Source organism: Siniperca chuatsi, linkage group LG4 (genome assembly GCF_020085105.1).
Source record: "Siniperca chuatsi isolate FFG_IHB_CAS linkage group LG4, ASM2008510v1, whole genome shotgun sequence".
Lineage (NCBI taxonomy): Eukaryota > Metazoa > Chordata > Actinopteri > Centrarchiformes > Sinipercidae > Siniperca > Siniperca chuatsi.
In genome coordinates, this window is record NC_058045.1 from 28,731,431 (window position 1) to 28,753,687 (window position 22,257).

Below are 22,257 nucleotides of genomic sequence, written 5' to 3' on the forward strand. Positions count from 1 at the left end.
GTATTATTAATTTTGCAATATACATTTTTTGAAATCATTATTTAACCATGCAAATACATAGGCTACAACACTGCTACAATCACTAAAGGAGCAGACAGTGACTGAGCATCAAAACTATGAATACTGAGCTGAACCAAGCTGGGAATCCACCCATGTGATGACGTCACGGGGCTCTGACAAGCTGGTGGTGCCGGAAGAAAAGATGGCGGATCATGAGGAGCAGCTATCCGAAGAGGAAAAGGTAAGATGACAATTTAATCACTAGATAAACTCCAGCGGGGAACGTTAGCGCTCGAATTTTGAGCTGCATTTGAGTCCGTCTGTCCGCGCATCCTGGCGTCGACCGGCGTGATTAAATTTGGAGAAAACCGAGGCCTCAGCACAACCGCTGCTGCTTCTGCTCTTATTATTTTTAGCTCAACTTCCGCTCATTTGCGAATCTGAAACGGAGGCTCCTTGTACGGTCCTGACTCAAAATAGGAACCGTGTACATATTATAAATTCACCTAAGTTTTCCTCTCGCACCTTTTTCGTTTCGTGGACATGTCGTGTCTCCCCGGTGTCTCTGGTTGCTTGTGTTATGGAAGTTTTCATACACCAAAGATCGCTAGCCAGATAGTTTAGCATAGCCGCAGCCTGCTAACAGATAGCTAGACTTCATAACACGCCCTTGTCGCTGGTTGATACCGCTTTTCTGTCGTTACACAAAAAATATTAAAAGTGGTGGTTTGTCAGATAATTTTACGCAGAGCAGGATTAAATCTCTTTATGACAGCAACCATAGGCATCTATAGGCTAGCTTGCTAACCACTGTACCTCCTAATAAGTAGCGCTTCAGTCAGTAAAAAGATGTGGGAACTATGAGCTCCAGTTGATCAGAATCAAAATCAGAAATACTTTATTGATCCCGGAGGGGATCAACGACATGATCGAAACGACCCAACATGTAACGTTACACTTAGCAATTACAGTTTAGAATATGTATTCCCATTTAAAAGTATTTATCTGCAGCGCTAAAGGTCTTGCACCAACATTTATTCTATATAAAAAAAACAAACTGTTGTGCAAATTAGGTAGTCAAGTTCAGACTGTAAGCAGGGTTTATACCCCATTACACCCCTGCTAGTGTCTGGCAGTACTAGCGCCGTTCATTTTCTCATTTCCTTAAAAGACCAAACACACACACACACACACACACACACACACACACACACCCTGACATGAGCGTTCAACTGCATGTGTCTGAGCTGTCTGCACGAATCCTCCTTGCACTTTACTTTAATGTCCTGCTAAATGGGTTGACTTTATTTCGCAACCTTGGATTCATTGCACATTTTCGTCTCTTTTAAGATGTGTTTGCACATTGGAAACAGCTTTGAGGGAGGCACATCAATGTGATAACTGCTGCTTAAGGCACTACTGCGGAAACTATTTATCAGTTCATTGACAATTTGATAGTTGTTTTATATTGTTTAAGTCAGTTGGTAAAAATGTCAAGAATGAAGTGCTTACACTTGTACAGATGTGAAGATTTACTTGATTTTCTTTGTGTTTAGTCACTGTAAATTTAATATTTGGTTGTCATTGTTGGATAGACTTTCTAAGCAAATTTTATACATCTCTATGAGCTCTGATTTCTGAGTTTTGATAACTTGCTAAGTGTATTTAACTTTTTTTTAAAAATGTTTTATAAATTGCAATGATTAAATACAAATAGCCAGTATCATGACCACTATGTTTCTATATTTCTTAATGGGTTTACATACATGGAGGCATGTGTACACATGTGTACCTGATACCCTGTGTAGTGTCTGTCCTGACCTTGCAGTCAAAATTCCTACCAGACTTGTTAATATCACAGTAAACCATTATGAACAGTCTTCTTAGTAAATGGTTGTGAACTCTTCAGTTGTATTGTTATGTAATCCCCCATTCAGAGTTAGAACAAGGCCTGGTTTTATTTCGTTCGTCTCCACATCAGGCTGAGTCAGAAGTTTTTTAGAGTTTAGGCAGCTCATTGACCAGCGGGTGTGACTGCATCATGCTGATCAACACACAGGCATCAGCTGTTAGCCGAGCATTTCATTACAGGGCTAGAGTGTGTAGGTGACTGTGGGCACCTTGTGATTTTTGTTATGTACTGGCTTTACCATAGATCATGTTTACGATGTGCTTATGTGGTAAAAAAAAAGTTAACAACTTCAGATGTTGGTGCTGTGAAGAGGACAGGAGCTCTTTTCATCTCTTAACCACATTGGTTGCCACAATTGTCAAGCCACTTTCACTGTTGGACCAGAAAGCTTGAGTTTGTCGAGCTGAAAGAATGACGGTTGGCGACCTGCAAGCTGACTGGTAGAGAACCAGCTTACATTATGCATCCACTGCATGTTGTGCTGTTAAAAGCACAGCATTTCCATGCAAACACCGCAGATGCATTTTGTATTTTTGAAGGTCTTCTCTTCAGTCATTAGCTTAGAGCAATCAGCCATCTGCTCTGGCCCTTCAGCCTGTTATGTGCAGCTCTGCAAAAGGAGGAAATAAGCATTTTCATCTAACACAGTGACTTTGTGGTTTAATAGTTTCCAAACCTCACTAGTTAATTTGAATAAGTCTTTCACTGGTCAGTCGTGATTTGTAGAATGAAAGGAAACCCCAATGATGTTTGGTGACCTGCCAGAGAATAGCGGAGTCACAGCCAAAATCTCCTAGCACTCCGCTGATGGTACTTTACCACATTGAATGACTAATCTGCAAACTTGCTTTTGTTGGAATCCTAACTTCTGACATTACTGTGATGACTGTTTTGGAAAAAGCACCAAGAAAAGTTAACCCAGGACATTTCTTTTTAATAGCAAGTCGAATACAATAAATAGTTTTGAGTTTGTATCTCTGAAATACTTCTTTAAGTGTCCCAGGGAATTGAGAAATTTCTGTCCTGTTGCTGTTGTGGCTTTCAGCGTCACTTTGCTATTCCAAAAAAAAAGCCCTGAAAGCTCCCTGATTGGAAATTATGAAAGAGTCTCTTCCATTTGTAAATGATTAAACAGCAAGAAGAGTCTCGTCTCTGCCACAGATACCAAGTCTTTTTGAGAGGTTTTGGCACCGGCCTGCTAGTTTCCTGATTACAGCAAAGAAACCACACCTGGGTATTACAGGAAACTGCCATTACTCAATGTGTTCGCTGTCTGTTCCTTCATCTGTACTTAAGTGTCTGGACAGGTATGACAACCAGAAACCAAGCACTTTTCCCATTTTACCTGTCAACCTGTTTGTTACTGTAAGAAAAGACCTGAAATAATGATCTGGTACATGGCAAATTGATTGACAGACAAACCCACTACCCCACAGCGTAAATTTATAAGCAAGTGGCAGCTGCCCACCTTGTTTCACTGTAGCTTACTCTTCCTTTGGGTAGGCTACATTGTATCTTTACACAAGAGGTACATTTTTTGCTAGCCTTTTTGAAGTTTCAATATGTAAAAATAAAAAAGAAAAGAAAATGTCTGTGCTGTGGTTTCTGTTTCAAAGCAGGAGCAGACCTTTCTGTTAGTAAAAAGTGTTTTGGTGAGAATACATAATATAATTATTCAAGAGGGGAAGTAAGATGGTATATTTATAGTCTTAGTCCTCCCCAGGCTTTATTGATGTAACGGTGCTTAATGATATCCATTCATACTTGTGCTAATTTGATCAGTTGTAGACTGGTTAGTTGTAAATTTACCATGGAGGTATCAGTATGTTTCAGAGTTTCAGCATATGTTTGTAATTAGGGTTTCACGTTATACCGTGGTATAAAAATTGATGGTTATCATACCATGTACATTTGCTTATCTACGGTATTGAATTCTACCGTATTAGTGTTATTAAAAGCAATACATTTCAAATTTTATAAAAATAAAAAATAAAGTTTATAATATCAAGTTTCATGTCTGTCAGATAATAAGAATAATTGTGTAATACCGTATACCGTGATATTTTCTGAGGTGGTTATCGTATCGTGAAAATCTCATACTGTTGCAACTAGGCTTGTGCCGATTGACGATCGGATCGTATATCGATGATTGAAGGGATGATCGACGATTGGTTTTTCCGATAGTTAAAATCGCCTTAATATCAGCTAACTTACTATCATAACTAAGATGTTATGCAAATAATCTCTAGAATCTGCGCTCTACTGTGCATTTGAGATTTTTCTGGTGGGGGTGGGGGCGTGTTTATTTGTGCTTTAGAACGTAACCACTGTGAAACAATCAGAAAATATCATTTTATTTCTTTGCGCTCCCTCTCCTCGTTCACTTCCTAGTCTGTCTGTCTGTCTGTCTCTCAAACAAATGAACACAAACCAAAGAAGGCTTATTGGTATCGCTATTGTTCAGCATAGACTGCAAGGCAGACACAGACGTCGAAGCTGCGTACACAAAATAAACCAAGCGAGGACACAACTGGGAGAGTACCATAGTTTGGTCCATGAACTCCGCCTGGATCGCGCCTGCTTTCAGTGATATTTCAGGCTGACTGTGGAGCAGTTTGACCGGTCTGATCGTCAGAATGGCCACCGCAGCGTGACGTCGGGTTGCGTTTTTCCGCAGTTCACTGAGCTTTTTTTCTCCCTCCCACCCCCTCCTTCTCCCACCGCCCTCTGGCGATCGGATCGCCTATCGGCGATCTCGAGTAACCACTATTGAACGATATGAAAATACAAATGATTGGCTCCAGACAAACCATTTAGTTCCATTTTGTAACCATTTTCAAAGAGAGTGCAAATAAAATGTACAATTAGGAACACAAACGCATCCTTTATATATTCACGTCTTTGTTTGAAGATTGATTGATTGATTGATTGAATGACTGATTCATTGTCATCAGACCTTTCTCACTTGTTGATCACCAGCGCTGGGAAGGCGGAATAATTAGCTCGTGCTGTATGTGTGCGTGTTTGTATGATCCAGACTGCTGATGTGGAAGGTATGCAGGAAAAACAACAATAGAGGTTTATGTGTTGACAGCAATGCCGCAATACATGTGATAAGGCAGCTGCTAAAGAGAGAGTAAAGACAAGCAGCACAAAGATTCAATGATGCATTTGAATGTGCTGCAAGAAGTTAAGAACAGAGTTGGTTGTTTTTAACTGTAAGAATTGTACTGGACAACAACAGCCAAATGGCACTGCTGCAGGTAAAGTTAGCATAAAAAGTCAGTTAACTTATTTAACTTTTAGTATATAGCATAGTTGAATGCTGAAAACCTAGTGGCATCTCCCTTTAAATGAAGAATGCAAAGACAGAGGAGCGCTGTCTGTACGTGCCTGCAGCAGTGCAAGAGACCTGGAGATGAGAAAAGAACTATGTATGTTTTTCTGTCTAAAAACTCAGGTAGAATACCACGCCCTGAGGGACCCAAACTGGTGCCCTCTTTAAGGGTTAAAGCAGAACTCACCGTTTTCTCCAGAGGACTGTTTTGAAAGCTGTTACTTTTGTTGATAGGTTTTATTAGAAGCTTGAGAAACTCTCTAGATCAGTAAGGAAATGGAGTTTTAAACCACATTACAACCTGGTTGACCCATGAGTTTTCTATAAAATGCTAAGTGTTGATTTGTTAAGACCAGTGGCTTTACACTTGCATACTGGAGGTGGTAATGCAAACCAGTGATATTTCATATATTGCATAGCTGGCTGCTTGGGGTAAAATGACACTCATTACCTTTACCGGTACACTGTAAGGATAAGTCACTGGGGTGAAGACTGATTGTGACAAATGTGCACATCTAAAGTAGACAAGTAGTTATTCAGGTTTAGTATATTCATCACAGTGATAGTACATCCAGTAACTAAAGGTCACAAGTTTGTTCCCTGCCAAAGTATCTAGCATGTGTGTTTCATTTTGTGCTGAACAGTTAAATTATTCATCGAGTAATGTATAAATCATTTGCCATTTGTCAAGTTGGCAAATTTAAGACATCTTATTTTGGTGCTTATAACTTGATGTGATGGGCATCTGTCTATTTTTTTTAACATTTTATTGATGATTTAAAGGATTTGAAAATGTCTGACTAGTATCAAAGAAGACACAGTGGCAGACAGCAATGCACGCCAATGCACACATCCTCTTTTACTCAACATAGCTGATGAATGAAAACGCAGGCAACAAAATCTCAAGTGGCGTTTTGTCACTGCCACAGTCGCTTTGCCTCAAAAACTTCACATATGTTTGACAGGAAAATAAAGGTGATGAGATCTTCACTATGGCGGATTACCAAGCAAGTTGAAGTCTCCACAAGTTAACATTAATGCTCGACTGAGATTAATGAATCTGGTGGCTGCCTGGAATGAAGGAAATCAATCTGAGAACTTGAAATGGTTATTAGAAATGCCATTTGTGATTTGAATAAACTGAAGCAAAATCACTGGTATGATATGTAAACCTCCAGCTAAGGCAGTAGAGCAGGTGGCATTGTGTCAAACTGAGTGAATATGAAGCACGAAGCTGGTAAAAAAACAACACAGTGCCCCAGAAAATCGTTACTCCATAACATTGTCACAATTATTTTTAAAAAGTAATTATCTTTACTGTTAGGAAACCCCCTTCAATAAAGCGTCAAGCCTCTGCTTTTGACGTTGGCCCTTATTTCTTCAATTTAACCTTGAGCCGACCAGCCACCACCTCCTCATTTTGATGAGCAGAGGAACATTTCTAGTTCGCCTAGGGCTGCCTGACGGTCCTCCTCCTCTCTCAGCCATCACGCTGTGGACTTATTATTCATACATTATTGCACCCACACCCTAACCCATCTCCCATCCCCCCCAATATTCATCCACATCAGACTGGTTTTCCTCAAAACTTGGCCCCGTCTCTGCTGTAGCGTTTCAAGGCGCCAGGTCCCTCTTTTGCCTTTATATCTAGGATATTGAAATGGAAGCATGACAGAGAAGGGGATCAAACTCAGGAAGATGATGCAGCTCAAAAGGCCTGCAGGCCAAAAATATTGCCTCAGTTTATTCCTGCTGAGTTTTTTACTATTAACGTTCTTTTCATGGATCTGGATTGGTGTGATAAGGCGATTTTGATGCCAGGATTAGGATGAGTCTTGATTCAGTGTCAGTTGGTGACTATTGGGATTAAGAAAGGGTGCTGCCTAAAAGAGTGTAGGGTGGGGTTGGTTTTGGGAAAGTGCAGCAGGAGTGAGTGTTGCAAGGAAAGGAGGGGTTGCTGGGTAATATGAGGATGAATATACAGTGAGCAAGTTAAAAGAAAAGAGACCAGCTGGTGTCTAGAGAGCACAAAGACACAAAGATCCCACACTACAAGGGGTGCCTATGTCCCATGTTCTTTGTGTGTGTGTCTGTTAGCTCCATTATTATTATTCCAGCTTCTTGGTTAGCCTCACGCATGCATGCTAGCTCCTCAGACTCCGCCCCCTAAGAATCCTTAGGCAGACAAGGGAATTGACTATGGGACATAAAAAGCCCTTATTTCCAGCAAAAAAAAAAAAGACTTTATGACGATGACTGTGATTGAATCATATTTAGATAACAGTCACTCACACACACACACACACACACACACAAACACACACAGCAGTGATAGTCAGCCTCGTTAGCTTCGCCAAACTGCAGTCAGTCCTTCTCTTTCCCCCAACTGCGTACAGCTATATGGATGTCCATGTGTGTTTATGTAAAGAGATGTCAACTGCAGTGCAAATTTCCAAAGCTGAACCCTCCATAAGATGTGGTTCGTTATTTCTCTTCCGTCTGACTTTTTGTGAAACCGACAGTAAATAACTCAAAGCTATTTAATTTACAAGTATGTAACAAAATAAACTGCAGTAAATCCTTACATTTTCGAAGCTGGAATCAGTGAGTGTTTGGCAGTTTTCTAATATAAATCACTTAAAACATTATCAAAGTTGCTGTCAATTCATTTGCAATCGATCAACTTAATTTGCCAATTGTGTCAGGATTATCCTAGATATTAGATCAACTGATCGTAGGGCCAAAGGGATTGCGTCTCATTCAAATCTGTGTAGTTTTGAGATGTCTTTCTAATGACCCTTCAAGCTTCAGTGGTGGAGGTAATAGTGATTTGACAAGTTGTAGAACACTTAAATGTTTGTTAAAGATGTTTTGGGGCTCTGAACAGTTAATCGGCATTAGCTTAGTCAGACTACTTGCAGAAGTTTATCTGGTAGCACAGCAAGCACGAAGATATTTGAGTTAGTTAATAAAATTCCCCACAGAGACTCTTTGCCTCGAGCTCGGCCCTTCATGTAGCACGGTGGCAATCAGTGCTCAAACCTAAAACTAGGTCTCGGAGCTCCAAAATGTCCCAGTAGCTTGTGTCCCAGCGTAACAGACTTCCATTGAAAGGAATACTTAACCCTGCAGCTCAACATTTAAGTTGCAGCTCAACTGTAATTGCCTCTGAAAAGGTGGTCATGACTTTGGGTCCATTTGTCTGCTCTTTAACAAAATATCTCAAAGTCTAATAGATTTAAGTTAAGTCTGGTCTAAAGTTATTAGTTTTTTGCTGGTGTTTCTCAAAAACGGACCACATTACAACATTGACATTAATTTTTTTTGTCTCTGGGAGGGCTCTTAGGTTCCTTTGCGGTAGAAAGCTGGTTATGTAGTGCATGAAGCAGACCACTTCCTCCTGTCTGCACATTGTCTGCAATGGTTTCGCCACTTGCTGTACCATCTTGCTGTCCAGCAGCATCTTATAATCACTACAGCACTAGAATAATATTTAATTCCTTGATTACAGGAATTACACTACAGGCAAACAGGAAGAAAAATGGTTAAAGCCATAATTCTCAAACAGTCACTGTAAACATAGAGGGATAATGTTTAACATGTAAATAACCTGCAAGAAAAGGTAGAAAAGTGAATGTATTTGTTTTTATTGAATGTTTCATTCATGTATGGTCATAGGAGGATGCAGGCTGTTGTCTCAGTACATTAGTAGAATTGGTTTGAGGTACGTGGAGGAAGAGGAAGTATTACCCTGTTCTTAACTAGCTTTTAACAGTCAATGCCTTTCTCATAATCCGCTAATGGAGTATCCCTCTCCTCCTCCTCCTGTCAGTGATTCATTTTAAACCACATCACACTCCCTTGGCTTCATCTCCTCTCTTCTTCATGCACCCTAAACAGTTAGCATGGTTTTGCTGTCAGATGTGATTGTAAAACCATCCCTGTCCATTCCTTTGCAGTCTTTACTGGTCTCTTCCTAGCTCTAGGCGCTACACAATTAATTGTGCAAGTTCACACAGTTGTTCACAGTATGATTAAATATTTGTGGTTAGCACAATGTCATTTTTTCAAGTTTTAAATGTCTTGAAATGTGTTTGTATGCCAAACACTCAAACAATTTCTGAGCATTCAGTGTTTTACCCAGACCTTGATTCTTGCCAGGGTGGAAAAATATCTGAAATGCCATTACAGTGGCCTGCTCAGATTTCTTCCATGACCTGCTTGAATGAGGCAGGTGAATTGGAAACTAAATTTCCTGTAGGTGTGACTGTGCGTGTTAGACCTGTAAAAAACTGGCTACCTGTAAAGGGTGTACCCTGCCTCTCACCAAAGTCATGCTGGGTTAGACTCCAGCCCCCTGCAACCCTGAATAAGATAAGATATGGTTCAGAAAGCTGAGTTATGGATATGGATAAGACATTCAAAAGCATAGTGTAATGTTATTATTTCTGACTATGAGATTGTGTACCCAATGTCCAGCAGTAATTCCAGTGGTCCTGCTGAACTTAAACTCTATTAACAGACTTTATTGAAACCAGATCTGGGCATAGAGAGAGTTCAGTTTTGTGTCAGATATTTGAACTAGTTTAGGTGCCCTCAGTTTATCTTGTCATTTACACACCCTTATAAATGGACATGTAAGTGGCAAGATCGAAGTAATGTAGCAGTTTTCAGTTATTAACTGTTCCATATGTCTAGAACTAGCATACTGTACTTTTTATTACCAGATAAAGTTGTGAATAAAGTCATGTTCACAATAATGCAGATAAATCTGATAATGGAGACACAGAAAAGATTTGACTAGCATTTTGACATGTATTCCTTAGGACTACAACTGATGTTTATTTGTATTATTCATTGCTTTTCTAAATAGTCAATTAATCGTTTAATTTTGCACTAATATTTAAAAGATATATTAAAGATCCATATCCAGTATGGATAGGAGACCAAAACACAGGAAAATAACTGTCAAATGTATCTGTGGTATTTACATGGCCTATTGGCATGTATAGACGGGATCAAGGTGTATTTACTCTTCTGAATCTGTTCAGATCATGAGAAAGCCAGCATTTCAACTAACGAAGACAAAATTAAACTCAGATGTCGGTTTTTAAATTTGTTTCCTGGATTAAAAATAGCAAGGGCTTTAAGGGCACTTGGGGGCTTTAAGACATCTTACATATTTGATCCTTTCCCTTAAGTCCACATGAGCTACAGACAGTGGTGTTTTTTGAGTTACAAAATCAAGAACCAAGGACAGAACCAAGAACAGAACTTTTTCAGTCCGTGTCACAGATCTGAGGAGGTTTCACTCAGCAACTGATCAGATAACTGATCTGGATAACTTTGGTTCACCAATACATAAACCTGCTTCCTGGAGTGTCTAGGAGAAGCTCTCTACATATGGAAAGTCTGTTTACACTGCCGTCCAGTGTTATGAGGGAGACCCAATGCAAATTACTCTTCCCGCAGGGATTTCAAGTCACAAACACAGTTTTCCACCAGCTGTGTAACAAGGTGTTTGTATGTGTCATGCGCACACACAAACGCACACACCTCCATTGTGTTACGAATTGTTGATCGTTCAACATAAGTAGGTCATCATGATCTCATGACAGAGGAGTAGACCAACTTTGATCTCAACACCACACACACACACACACACACACACACACACACACAGGTTCCTCCCTAAGTGTCTTCCTTTCTCTCAGCATCGCTCATTAGCAAGAATCAATCTGCAGCTCTGCGCGAGTGCCAGAGCACTTGTATACACACACTGCTAATAAGGGCCCAGGGGACAGACACACACACACGCTCTCACACACATACATATACTGTATATGAACACCTTCCCTGATACAGCAGCTTGTGAGACTGGGGGGATTCTGGCTGAGCCACTGTACCCTGCCAGTGATAGAGAGAGGTAGAGAGATATAGAGGTAGGGCGAGAGAGAGAATGTGTACTAGAGTCCTCAGCACATTTTTATGTCCTTATATGGTTGTAAACCATGCGGGTGAGGGAGGGGCTGTTGTCTCGCTGTCAGTTTGACATGTGACCTGGAAACAGGAAGTGTTGTGCAGCAGAAGAGAAGTGAGAAGGGGAAAAAGTGATTGCTCAGATGCGCTGTAGACTGAGAGAGACATTGAACCGATTCACTCCACCCTCCAAACAGTGACATAGTAACATTACACCCTCTGTTGGCCACATAGCATACATATATTCAGTGTTTACATCGTGAATTTTAGGCATTAAATTGGTGTACTTACAGTGAGTGCAACACTAGGGTGAGCTAAAACTTCAGCTGACTTGAAAAGGAGTCAGAACTTCATTTCATGATCAAAATGACTTTCTTGGGGGGGAATTGTGGGAATTGTCTATTGCTTATTGTCCACAAAAAAAAGAAAAATCGTAATTAAAATGTAATGTGGAGTCTGAGATTTTTGACAATGCGTATTAGAGATTGATTCATCATGTTAATATTTTTTTGCTGGTTTTGTGTCTGATCAGTGACTTCCAGTCTTAACCCTTTGCCTTGTTTTTTGTCTGCAGGTGCGCATAGCAGCAAACTTTGTCATCCATGCCCCACCAGGAGAGTTCAACGAAGTTTTCAATGGTGAGTACTCTGTTTCTCTTCCTCTATAAATAATGTGTGTTTTTCAACATGTGAAAAATTGCTGGCATGTAAAATGTGATGTTATTGCTCAGAACAGGCTCTGTTTAGTTGTCCTGGTGGTGAGCATCTTAGCCCCGAGGCCCGGGGACAACAAAGGTCCAGCTGGAGACCTTTTGTTGTCCCATGTCATCCCTTCTCCTCTTCCCTTCATTATCTGTCACTTCTCTACTGTCCATTATCTAAATAGCAGCAAAAATGCCCAAAAGATACATTAAAAAACGAACTGGCTCTGTTTGAATATAATGTATGATTTTGCAAAGACATGCAACTTAATGCATAATGTAAGCCACTATCACAGCACATGAATCATTGTATAGTGGACTCTTTAAAACATCCTGTAGTTAACTAAAACTAAGCCTTTTGTTATGTGGCAATTGGCTTTTTTAAGTTAGTTAATTAATGTCCATTATGCGCATAAGATATATTCGCTGCATGCTATTTAAGAAAAATTATTCTTAATTTTTCTGCTGTAAGATTTGCAATATTTAATACTAATTAATCTAATAAAATATGTTGGAGAAAATGGAATTTTGGGATTTAATTCGTTTTGCAACTTAATTACTTGTGATTACCATAGATGGTATAAAACAGGCGATTACACCTCTGTTTAGGATGCCATCTGAAACCACTGTGCAGCAAGTCTGCGTCTATGTGGAAACTGCAGTAGTCAAAACTGTGATTTTGTTAATTGTTTCGATTCAGTTTAGCATAGGAATGTAGGGTTTACCCACTGTCAGATCTCCCAGCCTTCCTCTTAAGGAACAGTTTGACATGGAAACAAACCTGCTCATAACCCCAAAATACTGTTTTATTGTCTACTAGAGTTTTCAGAGATAATCCTTATGTCAGCAGAACTTAACAGCCCGACACTGGTGCAGCAAAGTTAATCAGTGGAATAGACAGTTTACTTGTCAAACACAGGTGGAACGTTGATAGTGGCTGCATTCCATTTCAGTACCAGTGCCAGGACCCTGATATGATGCATGCCAGCTTATGGCATGGCTCACTGGCACATCTAAATGAATGAAGCAATCGTTAGTGTTATTACTTACACCTGTGCCTTTCCTGCAATGAGTCAAAATTGTTCCCATGAGAACCCACCAAGTACTTATTGTTGTTTTTAATAAATAACAGTCACACTTTGACTCCACTGGTTGTGATGGAATACTTTTATTGCATAATAATTTACAAACTACAAATCCACTGTATCAAAAGGCTCTGACACACCAAACCCATGTCAAAGAACTAGCAGCAACAAAAGCTGACTGTTGCGTCGCCTCACGTCACCTGTGTCTTGACCTAATAACAATGCACCGACTACAGCGAACGGCTAGCTAGCATGTACGTTCTGCACCTGCGCGAGAGGTAATAACTCTCCATACCTGCAGGTGGCGGTAGTCTGCATTCGTCATTCAAAAAAGAGTGAAAGTGAACAATTTTCCAATACCTGATTGTACACATGAAGCATTAGGTGAATTGGGTATTTTTTTAGTCTTTTGTTTTTTCAGTGACCCAGTTGAACCATAAGTTTATTTTTGTTACTGTAGGCGTATGGAAATAGTCATACTGCTGCAGTTTCGAACACACAACAGGTTGTTGAGTGAAGATGATTCAGATTGATCCCACTTCTGCCATGTGGAAACAAATGTTTCACCTATTCAAATTTCTGAGTTGAAATAAAATAAGCAAGGAAGAATTAAAATGTCTTGGTCAGGAAAGACCTGACTTAGGAGAAATTTGTTGAAAAGTAATGGAATTTTACATCGTACTGCAATATAACAGCATTTATTCCTGCCTACCGTAGTATTCTTATTAGTAGTCTTATTTGATACTGCTAATGTATTCGTTAGATATAGATCTGTTGTTGTGAAACTGAGCAGAGTTTCACAATGCTCTCTCTAAAACAGTTTTTGCAGTTGCTTAACAGGAGCTGAAAATGGAAACTGTTTCTGTTCATGTGTTACATATCGCATCACAGTGGCTTCTGAGAAAGCAAAATGAGACAATGATGTTTTGGCCAAATTTTAGCTCACCCTGCGGCGCCAGTGTTGACACCACACTGTTAAAGTAGTGCCCCTTGAGAGAGAGAGTGTGTGTGTATGTGTTTTGGCATCGTTAAAGCCTTGTCCTGCCTCGATTAATGTCGTCACCTCAGAGGAGTGCCGCTGGGCTGTCTGTCTGCCTCTTATCACAGCCTGACAGCCGCACACACTTATACACACACTAAAACACAGTCCCCTCTTGCCACTTTGTCCCCTTTCATCTCTGTGTGATTTTACAGCCTTTTCCACTGAGCTAATTTACCATGTCTGCTTCACTCCCCTGGCATAAATGCTGCAAAGACTAACTGCAGGCAGCTTTGTCTTTTGTGTTGGTGTGTGTGTGTGTGTCATGGTGCTAATCTGCTGTACCTGTCTTCTTCCTCTCCTCTCCTTCTTCCTCTCCTCTCCTCTCTCATAATCTCACCATTTTTCTCCTCAGATGTGCGATTGCTGCTCAACAATGACAATCTTCTCAGGGAAGGTGCAGCGCAGTAAGTCCCCCCTCTTGCGCTATTTCTAGGTCTTGAAAAATGTTTTTTGAATTTGCGAAAAGGCTTTAAAGTAAACAGACCCTATCATATAGACAACAATCTTTTGTGAAGTAACTTTTTGTCTCTCTCTGCAGTGCATTTGCACAGTACAACTTGGACCAGTTTACCCCGGTGAAAATCGATGGCTATGAAGAACAGGTGAGTTTGTGCTTCGGGTTTGACCTAAAGTGATGGCGGCAGCTTAGAGGCTAAATGAAATGGGATGACATCATGGGTTAATTTCTCCCACTTTGTTGTTGCTCCTCACACTCTCCACCCCATTCAGCACTCTTGTCTCGAACATGTTGCTCATGTCACATGAGAATCTGTTGCCTGCTGTTCAAAATTTCAAATTTATACAGGAATATGTATGAGGTGTGATTATATAAATGTGGAGTTTTAATTGAAATAACTATAATAATATATAATATATAATTATAACTCCAAACACATAATTTCAGTCATGATTGTGTATTAATATGTACATGTCAGAAATCAAAATCACAGTTTTATGGAGAGCGTTAAGTGTTTCTTTGCACTCATTCAGCAATAGTGCAAAGGATCAAACAAGTCCCAGTGTTCTCCTTGGCTTCCACAGGAAACAAGATCACAAACACATCTTTATTTGAATGTCATTACCTGTGAGGTGCCTGTGAGTTTCTGTGAAGGTTGAACATGATGGTGAATGAATGCGGCTGTGTTAGCTTCTGTAATGATTGCAGTGTCTTATGTAAAGATGTCATCATGTCCCTCTGTTGCCACATCACAGGTTGAAATTCCCCTGTCTGATACCCAGCAGGCTAAGTGTTGAGGTGGAAGACAGTAGATGGAAAGTTCAGGCTGACGTCTGTGTTCCTGTGTCCTCATCCCCCTTTTTCTTTTTTCATTCTTTTTGTTTTTCTTTCTCCTTTTAATTAACCTCTTGATTTTTCTGTCCCTTTCCACAAAATCTCCTGCCTGTTCCTGACTTTTCCACTTCTCTTCTTTATGTGTTACTCTTTCTATTATTTATTCATGTCCTTGTCCATTTGTTCTTTCTACCTGTCTTTCTTTCTGGCTTGCTCTATTCCATTTTTCTATTCCTCTTTCTCCTGATGGCTCTTTTCTCGCTCTTTCACTCTCTCCCCAATCTCTCTCCTTTTTCCTTCTTTCTTTCCATCTTTCTCACTCTCTCTTCATTCCTCCCAGGTCTTAATCACAGAGCATGGAGACCTTGGGAACGGCCGGGTCCTGGACCCCAAGAGCAAGATTTCCTTCAAGTTCGACCACCTGAGGAAGGAGGCCAGCGACCCACGGCCCCATGATGTTGACGGCTCCCTGGAGGGCTGGAGGAGTGCTGTGGACTCTGCTGTCAGGGCCTATGTCAAGGAGCACTATCCCAATGGAGTCTGCACCGTACGTCCCAGCCTATTGCACAACCACAATGATGTACCTTTAATCACTTAAAGGCACAGATCTCCCCCAAAAGGGTCATTGTCATTGTGTTTTCAATTCTGTCAGTAGGTCAAAACTTTTTTTATTACCACAGTTCCATCCCAGCCTTCTCTCTAACAACATATACACGGATTCGGATTGGTTAGAGTTAAGAAGGCATTAAATGACCATTGCGCTTCTCTAAACAAACAAACTGACTACTATTGAGTTTGACGACTCAAGCTACTGCCCCCCCAAAAAAAGACATTTTCTACAAATGACACCCCACATTCAAATTTTAACTTAAGTTATGTATAAATATGTAAAGCTCCCCTTTTAAACAAAATACACATCAAGGTGATCGAAGTTGCACTTAGCTGTTGCTATACTTAACTGATATGTTTATACTACCTTAAGAATCACTGCAAAAACAGAACACATTTGCATCTGATCCCCCTGTAAAGATAGCAGGATGGTGCACCAAGTAGCAAGATGTCTTTTAACATTAGGACCTTTGTTTACTAGCAAAGCAAGCAAAGCTTTATTTATATAGCACATTTCATTCCAGGAAGAAGCACAATGTGCTGCACAGAGCGTGAGCTACCCCCGAAAATGCAGCCACAAAATATTTTAAAGATAAAACATTAGACATAAGTAAGCACAGTTAAAATAGACATATGAATAATGATGCATGTGGTTGCAGTCTGCTTTAGAAAGCTTCTGTTGTGCAACTTATTTTACTAATGCAAAGTGAGCAGCACAGTTCTGTTGCAGACACGAAAGAGTTATACTGTGAATTTGTTGTGTGTGTGATATACTAAATAGCCTCTGAATACGATGTATTTATTACAGTCTCTCAGTTGCAAGTTGCAGGTCAGCATGAGCTTAATTTAGGAGCTATATATATATCATTTTTATTTATTTTCTCCCTTCAGATTTACGGGAAAACCATTGACGGACATCAAACCATCATTGTGTGCATCGAGTGCCATCAGTTTCAACCAAAAAACTTCTGGTATGTTGGAGACAGTTAATATTCAGTGTGATTTTTAATTGTCCCTTTTTCCATTTTGTACCACTGGGATTTGTGACATCTGATATATAGGTTTTTCTACGGGGAAACACATTATACACACAAAGCAGTACACAGTTTTCCTTTTTACTTAAAAGTAAGATTTTCTTCTTTTTCAGAAAGACCAACACGGCTTGTAGAATTCCCAGTGATGGTTTCTAAATCAGACTTCATTTTAAAGAGATGTTGAAATACTGAATAAGCCTAAAAAGCCTGAAATGTTATTTGATATGTACAAGACGCTTCAAAGGCATTACTTTAATTGGCACTTAACTCTGGAGTGTTAGACTGTTGGTCTTCATAAGTGTTGCTGAGCTGTTTCTAAACGGGTTAATCTAATTGGATAAGAACTGTACCAATCCTCTTTGCTGCTAGGTTTTCCTGGGCTTCTGGGTCGTTGGGTGTAATGATCCCACCGCTCCTGTATGTGACTGCCATCGTTGTCTGCCATGTTTCAGTAATGAGGAACTCATAGGGCAGATTTGGGATAAGATTATGAAACTGAAATTGACAGAGACGCTATGTTTTTCCTCTTAAGTTTTTGATTCAAGTTCTGTAATGGGCACATAAAAAAAACTGCTGGAATTGACTTTGTGGTACTTGGATTGAACCATTTTATGTGATTAGATTTGGTGTCATAAAATGACATTATGATAAAGAAAATAGCTTTTCTTGAAACAACATTAACACCTTATTGCTTTAAAAGAACACTCTCCAGTCTAACTACATCTCAGGATTAATGTCTGTTTTATATCAGACAATGCTACTGCAAGGAGGATTTTAATAGTCTTGATGCAAATTTATGAGCATGTGTGCAGGACAGGAATATCCTCTAGGATATCTTAAGGTGTGAATGGAAAGGTCTGCCTTTGTGTTATGTGATGATGAGGAGGATTAAAGGAGAAGCCAACAAGTGTCTTACTAAGGTGTTGGGTTATGGTTAGTGTCTGGAACTCTGCTGAAGGGATAAAAAAAAAAAAACATTCTTCCAAAAGATATTTCTTCATTTGGTGTAAGAGACTATGTTGGTCCAAAATAGGTCCCATAGGTATTACATTGTGTTGAGATCTAGTGACTGAAGGTCGTAACTTAAGATTCACAAGATTTTCTTACTCATCAAACCATTCAGTGACCCCTCGTGTCCTGTATGGGTGCATCTGCTTTTGTTATGTTTCTCCACTCATTTCGTTGGGTTTTTCCTTTTTAATTTGTCACCTGTCTGTATATTGGAATGGATATATTTAAATATCAAATGTTGAGTTAGCTTATTTACAGGTATCATCAACATAACTGTTAATGTTGAATATATCATGATATATGATGTAACATAAGGCAACTCAACAACACCCTGCAGGGTTTCTTATCTCTCTTTGGATCTTTACAAAACTCAAGATGACGTCTAACTTCTAGATCTTCTCACCTGACAAAAGCTTGGTAAATATTTCTGTTTCCTGAAGCAGACATGCAGCTTTTTAGCAAGGCACACAGTACAGTTGCAGGTTCAGTTTGATCTTACATGATGGGACACCCCTGTAAAGCGAGGAGAGTTAGGGGAGTTGGCTATAAACTCCCCTAATTTTTGTGTGATATTGTCACAAGTTATGGTATTAGGAGATGGAATGAGTGATTAAAGTCTGGTTTTCCTCTTCCTCTTCCTCTCTGCACAGGAATGGACGCTGGAGGTCAGAATGGAAATTTACCATCTCCCCCTCCACCACTCAAGTGGCAGGAATCATGAAAATCCAGGTATTTTGTTTAAATTTTCCATATGTACTGTGTGTGCAGACTATACACAAATCCAATACATGCTTGAGTATCAAGTGTTTCTTTTTTCACATAGTCAGTGCACAACTAGATAAAAAGGTTTCTTCCTTTTGGTGAATTTTAGGATAATTTCTGTCACACTCTTCTACACTTTTCTACTTTCTAACCACCAAGACATCTTTTGGGTTTCTGGTTCTGGTCATCTTGATATTATTATTATTATGAATTTTATGTGCACAATGAAGAGAAACTAAACCTTTAATCGTTCCAGGTTCATTACTATGAAGATGGCAACGTTCAGCTGGTGAGCCACAAAGAGGTCCAGGAGTCCATGTCAATTTCTGTGAGTATAACTGAACACTTTTTTATTTTTATTTTTTAAATGTCAGCTCTCGACCTGGACCTCAAATATAGGCTACAGCAGCCAGAAAATTCCATTCAAGCCATTCTAGTCATCTCAGATATGACTGATGACATCTCATATATTGAACATATTATTCTCACTATTAGTTTTATTCATTTATGGTGATTGTACCACTGTAATCCAATCCACCCCAATTCTGGTTTTACCTCCTGTTTTGACCTGCTGACAACTCCCCGGGGATGTGTTTTTTCCTAATTATTTGCAGTGCAGACATTTTAGTTTGTGTATTATTTGGCGTTTTGGGTGCACAACTACCCAGTCTTTTGTTAATGACACGTTTTTTTTCCCTCTACTCTTCAAATTAATTGTGTGTCCTGTCATATTTCAGGATGAGGCTTCAACCGCAAAGGGGTTTGTTAAGATCATGGAGGCTGCAGAAAACGACTATCAGGTATGTGAAAATGTGAAATGGATATTCTGTGTTAAATATGCTGATTACAGGCTCGTTGTTGTAGAGAAACCAAACTATCACCTTAGCTTATGGTTTTTAACCGATGTGTACAGGAAGAGGATTGATGATAAAACATCTGTTTACAGTCAGGGTTCCCACTAATTTATTGATTTTAATTTTAATTTTTTGGTGTGAGATATGCAATTGGCTAAAAATGAGACATCATGAAGAGCTCATGTTTTACTCGTCAGGATTAAATGATGAAATCCTTCATTTTCACACTGCAAACCTCCATCACAGGATTTTCCTCAGGATGTCATGTTTTTAGGCTACAATGGATTCATACTGATGAATTTGGATCTTGCATTTTAATAGAGGAATGTGTACCAAAACTAAAGACTTTATTTGACTTTCCAAACTCACAGAAAACACTGTCATACGTAAACTGTGATAATATTTTTGAATCTTGGCTATTTTAAGGTATTATCTGAAAACTAAATAAAGTAAAAATCCTTAAAACAAACAAAAAAGTGAATGTTAAAGTTGATCATCCTACACATTCAGCCTCTGGCAGCGAAAAGGTTTTCATAGCGATTGCACAACACTCAGACGTTTCAAAACCTGGAGATAATTAAAATTTATTTAAACGCATTTTGAGTATACTCTAATCTCCCTTCCCCTCTCCATCTTTGTTATTCCTTCCAGACGGCCATCAACGAGAATTACCAGACCATGTCGGACACTACCTTCAAAGCCTTACGCCGCCAGCTTCCTGTGACACGCACCAAGATCGATTGGAACAAGATCCTGAGCTACAAGATTGGCAAGGAGATGCAGAACGCTTAAAAACAACGGAGAACATAACAGACAACCCCCACCCCCTCCCAAACAACGTTGCATGACTGGATAGTTGTATCGTCTTTGTACAGAAATTAGAGAACAGGGACAAAGAAAGGTTTGGTCTCACAGCCAGATGTCACATTACACATTGGATGTCTACTTTTATTGATGTTATTTTGTTTTTATACAGACACTGTTAACTCCTCTGTATATTGAATCTATGGTGATAAAGATAATCATATTTGGGAAAATATAACTTGAGGAAATATTACAAGACATAGGAAAGGGGGTGGACACCTGTATGCAAAAACATCCTTATAAAATACAATATCACATGTGCAATATTTATTGTGTCAGTGAGACCACACCTTTTGTTTGACCTGCTGAAAAAAAATTTTGAATTTGAATTTGCGATGGTGAAACAAATCATTATTTGGAGAATTTTGTCCACATTTACAAAAGAGCTCAGTCATTCGGCTGAAAAGAATGACTCCCTTCGCTCCACGGTTAATGTCCCATACGGTCAACGAAAAAAAAAAGTTCTTTGTGTTCATTGACTGGTATCTTTGGCACAAGCAGTCACCACTGTCAGCCACTCAATGTTCTTGTTCCCTCATTTTGGTACTTCCCTCACCGTTTGTCCTTTTATGTGAGATCTCAAGCTCGCAGTGCTCCTGGCTAAATTGCCTTTTTGACTTGACATCGTCTGAACTCTCACTCGGTGCAGGGAGTTCTGTGACCACTTAACAAGCTTAATTAACAAGTCATCAGTCGCTAAGTAATGTGCATAATGTCCAATTTACAATAAAATCAAAACGTATCACTTTCTCCTCCAGTGCTTATTTTTATTAAAAACAGAACCTGACTGTATTATATAACAAGGCACATTGTAATATATACCTGTATGAAACATCCTCTCTGTCAGTTTGGTGGTTTATTTCCATGAGATTAATTGTAATTCAGTCACAATTATGTTGCATTAAATGACAAATTTTCTATTTATTGACTCACTCATAATTTCTGATACCCTTTATTGTGATTCAAAAATTAAAAAATAATAATCAAACTCAAGGTGTAATATGAAAAACTTTAAGTTCGGGTTTTTCAAGGTCCTAAACCTTCTCACACCTGATGTTGTACGTCTCTCAATGAGCTAATATCAATGAAAAATATCAACACTGAAATTAAAATATTCCCTTGATGGTGGAGAGACTGAAAGGTCTTGAAACACACTTTGGGAACTAATTAGGATGATTACATTTTACACTTGACTCTCATACTGCAATACAACACAGAATCACCTATTTGCTGAGTGCTCAAATTGATGGTTTGTAATTTACCAGTAAACAAAATGTCAATGTGTGTTATCAAATCCACCTAAGTATCAGGACTGCCCATAATTAGCAAGTAGAACATTATGAATACCAAGATGAGAAATTGAAGAAACATAACTTTTTCTGTGTGGTTTTATGTTTTCATTAATTGACTGATTTTATGGAGTCAAAGGATGATGAGACACTAATGTAAGTTGGTACTGATCTCTGTGTTTGAAGGTATTAACAGGAACTGCAGATTTGGGGTTTTATTAAAAGAATTTTAAGGGCATCATAATGACATTGCTTGTAAAATAAGTGATGGGATTAGTTTAGTGTCATAAAATGTAAAATGTGCTTTTTGAAACACCAATACTATGGATCAGATTTGTGTAGTAAAAGTACTGCTTTACCCTGTACCTAATACAGACTGACTTAATGTCGGCCTGATAGCCTTACGTTTCTTTTTTTTTTTCTTTTTTTTTTTTTGTTAATCTATGAGGAGAAATGTGATCATTGCAGCAGAGGTAGAACCAGATAGA

General features: G+C 39.2%; 1 protein-coding gene across 1 annotated transcript; it reads left to right on the forward strand.

Moving 5' to 3' along the window:
- The first annotated feature begins 106 nt into the window (after positions 1–106).
- Positions 107–21,400, forward strand: LOC122874658 (F-actin-capping protein subunit alpha-2). The gene is made up of 10 exons (XM_044192836.1): positions 107–241; positions 11,803–11,866; positions 14,408–14,459; positions 14,594–14,657; positions 15,687–15,893; positions 16,847–16,926; positions 18,651–18,729; positions 19,019–19,090; positions 19,500–19,562; positions 20,268–21,400. Exons 1-10 carry the CDS (start codon positions 158–160, stop codon positions 20,406–20,408), a joined length of 906 nt encoding a protein of 301 aa, XP_044048771.1. The 5' UTR covers positions 107–157; the 3' UTR covers positions 20,409–21,400.
- Positions 21,401–22,257: the final 857 nt, after the last annotated feature.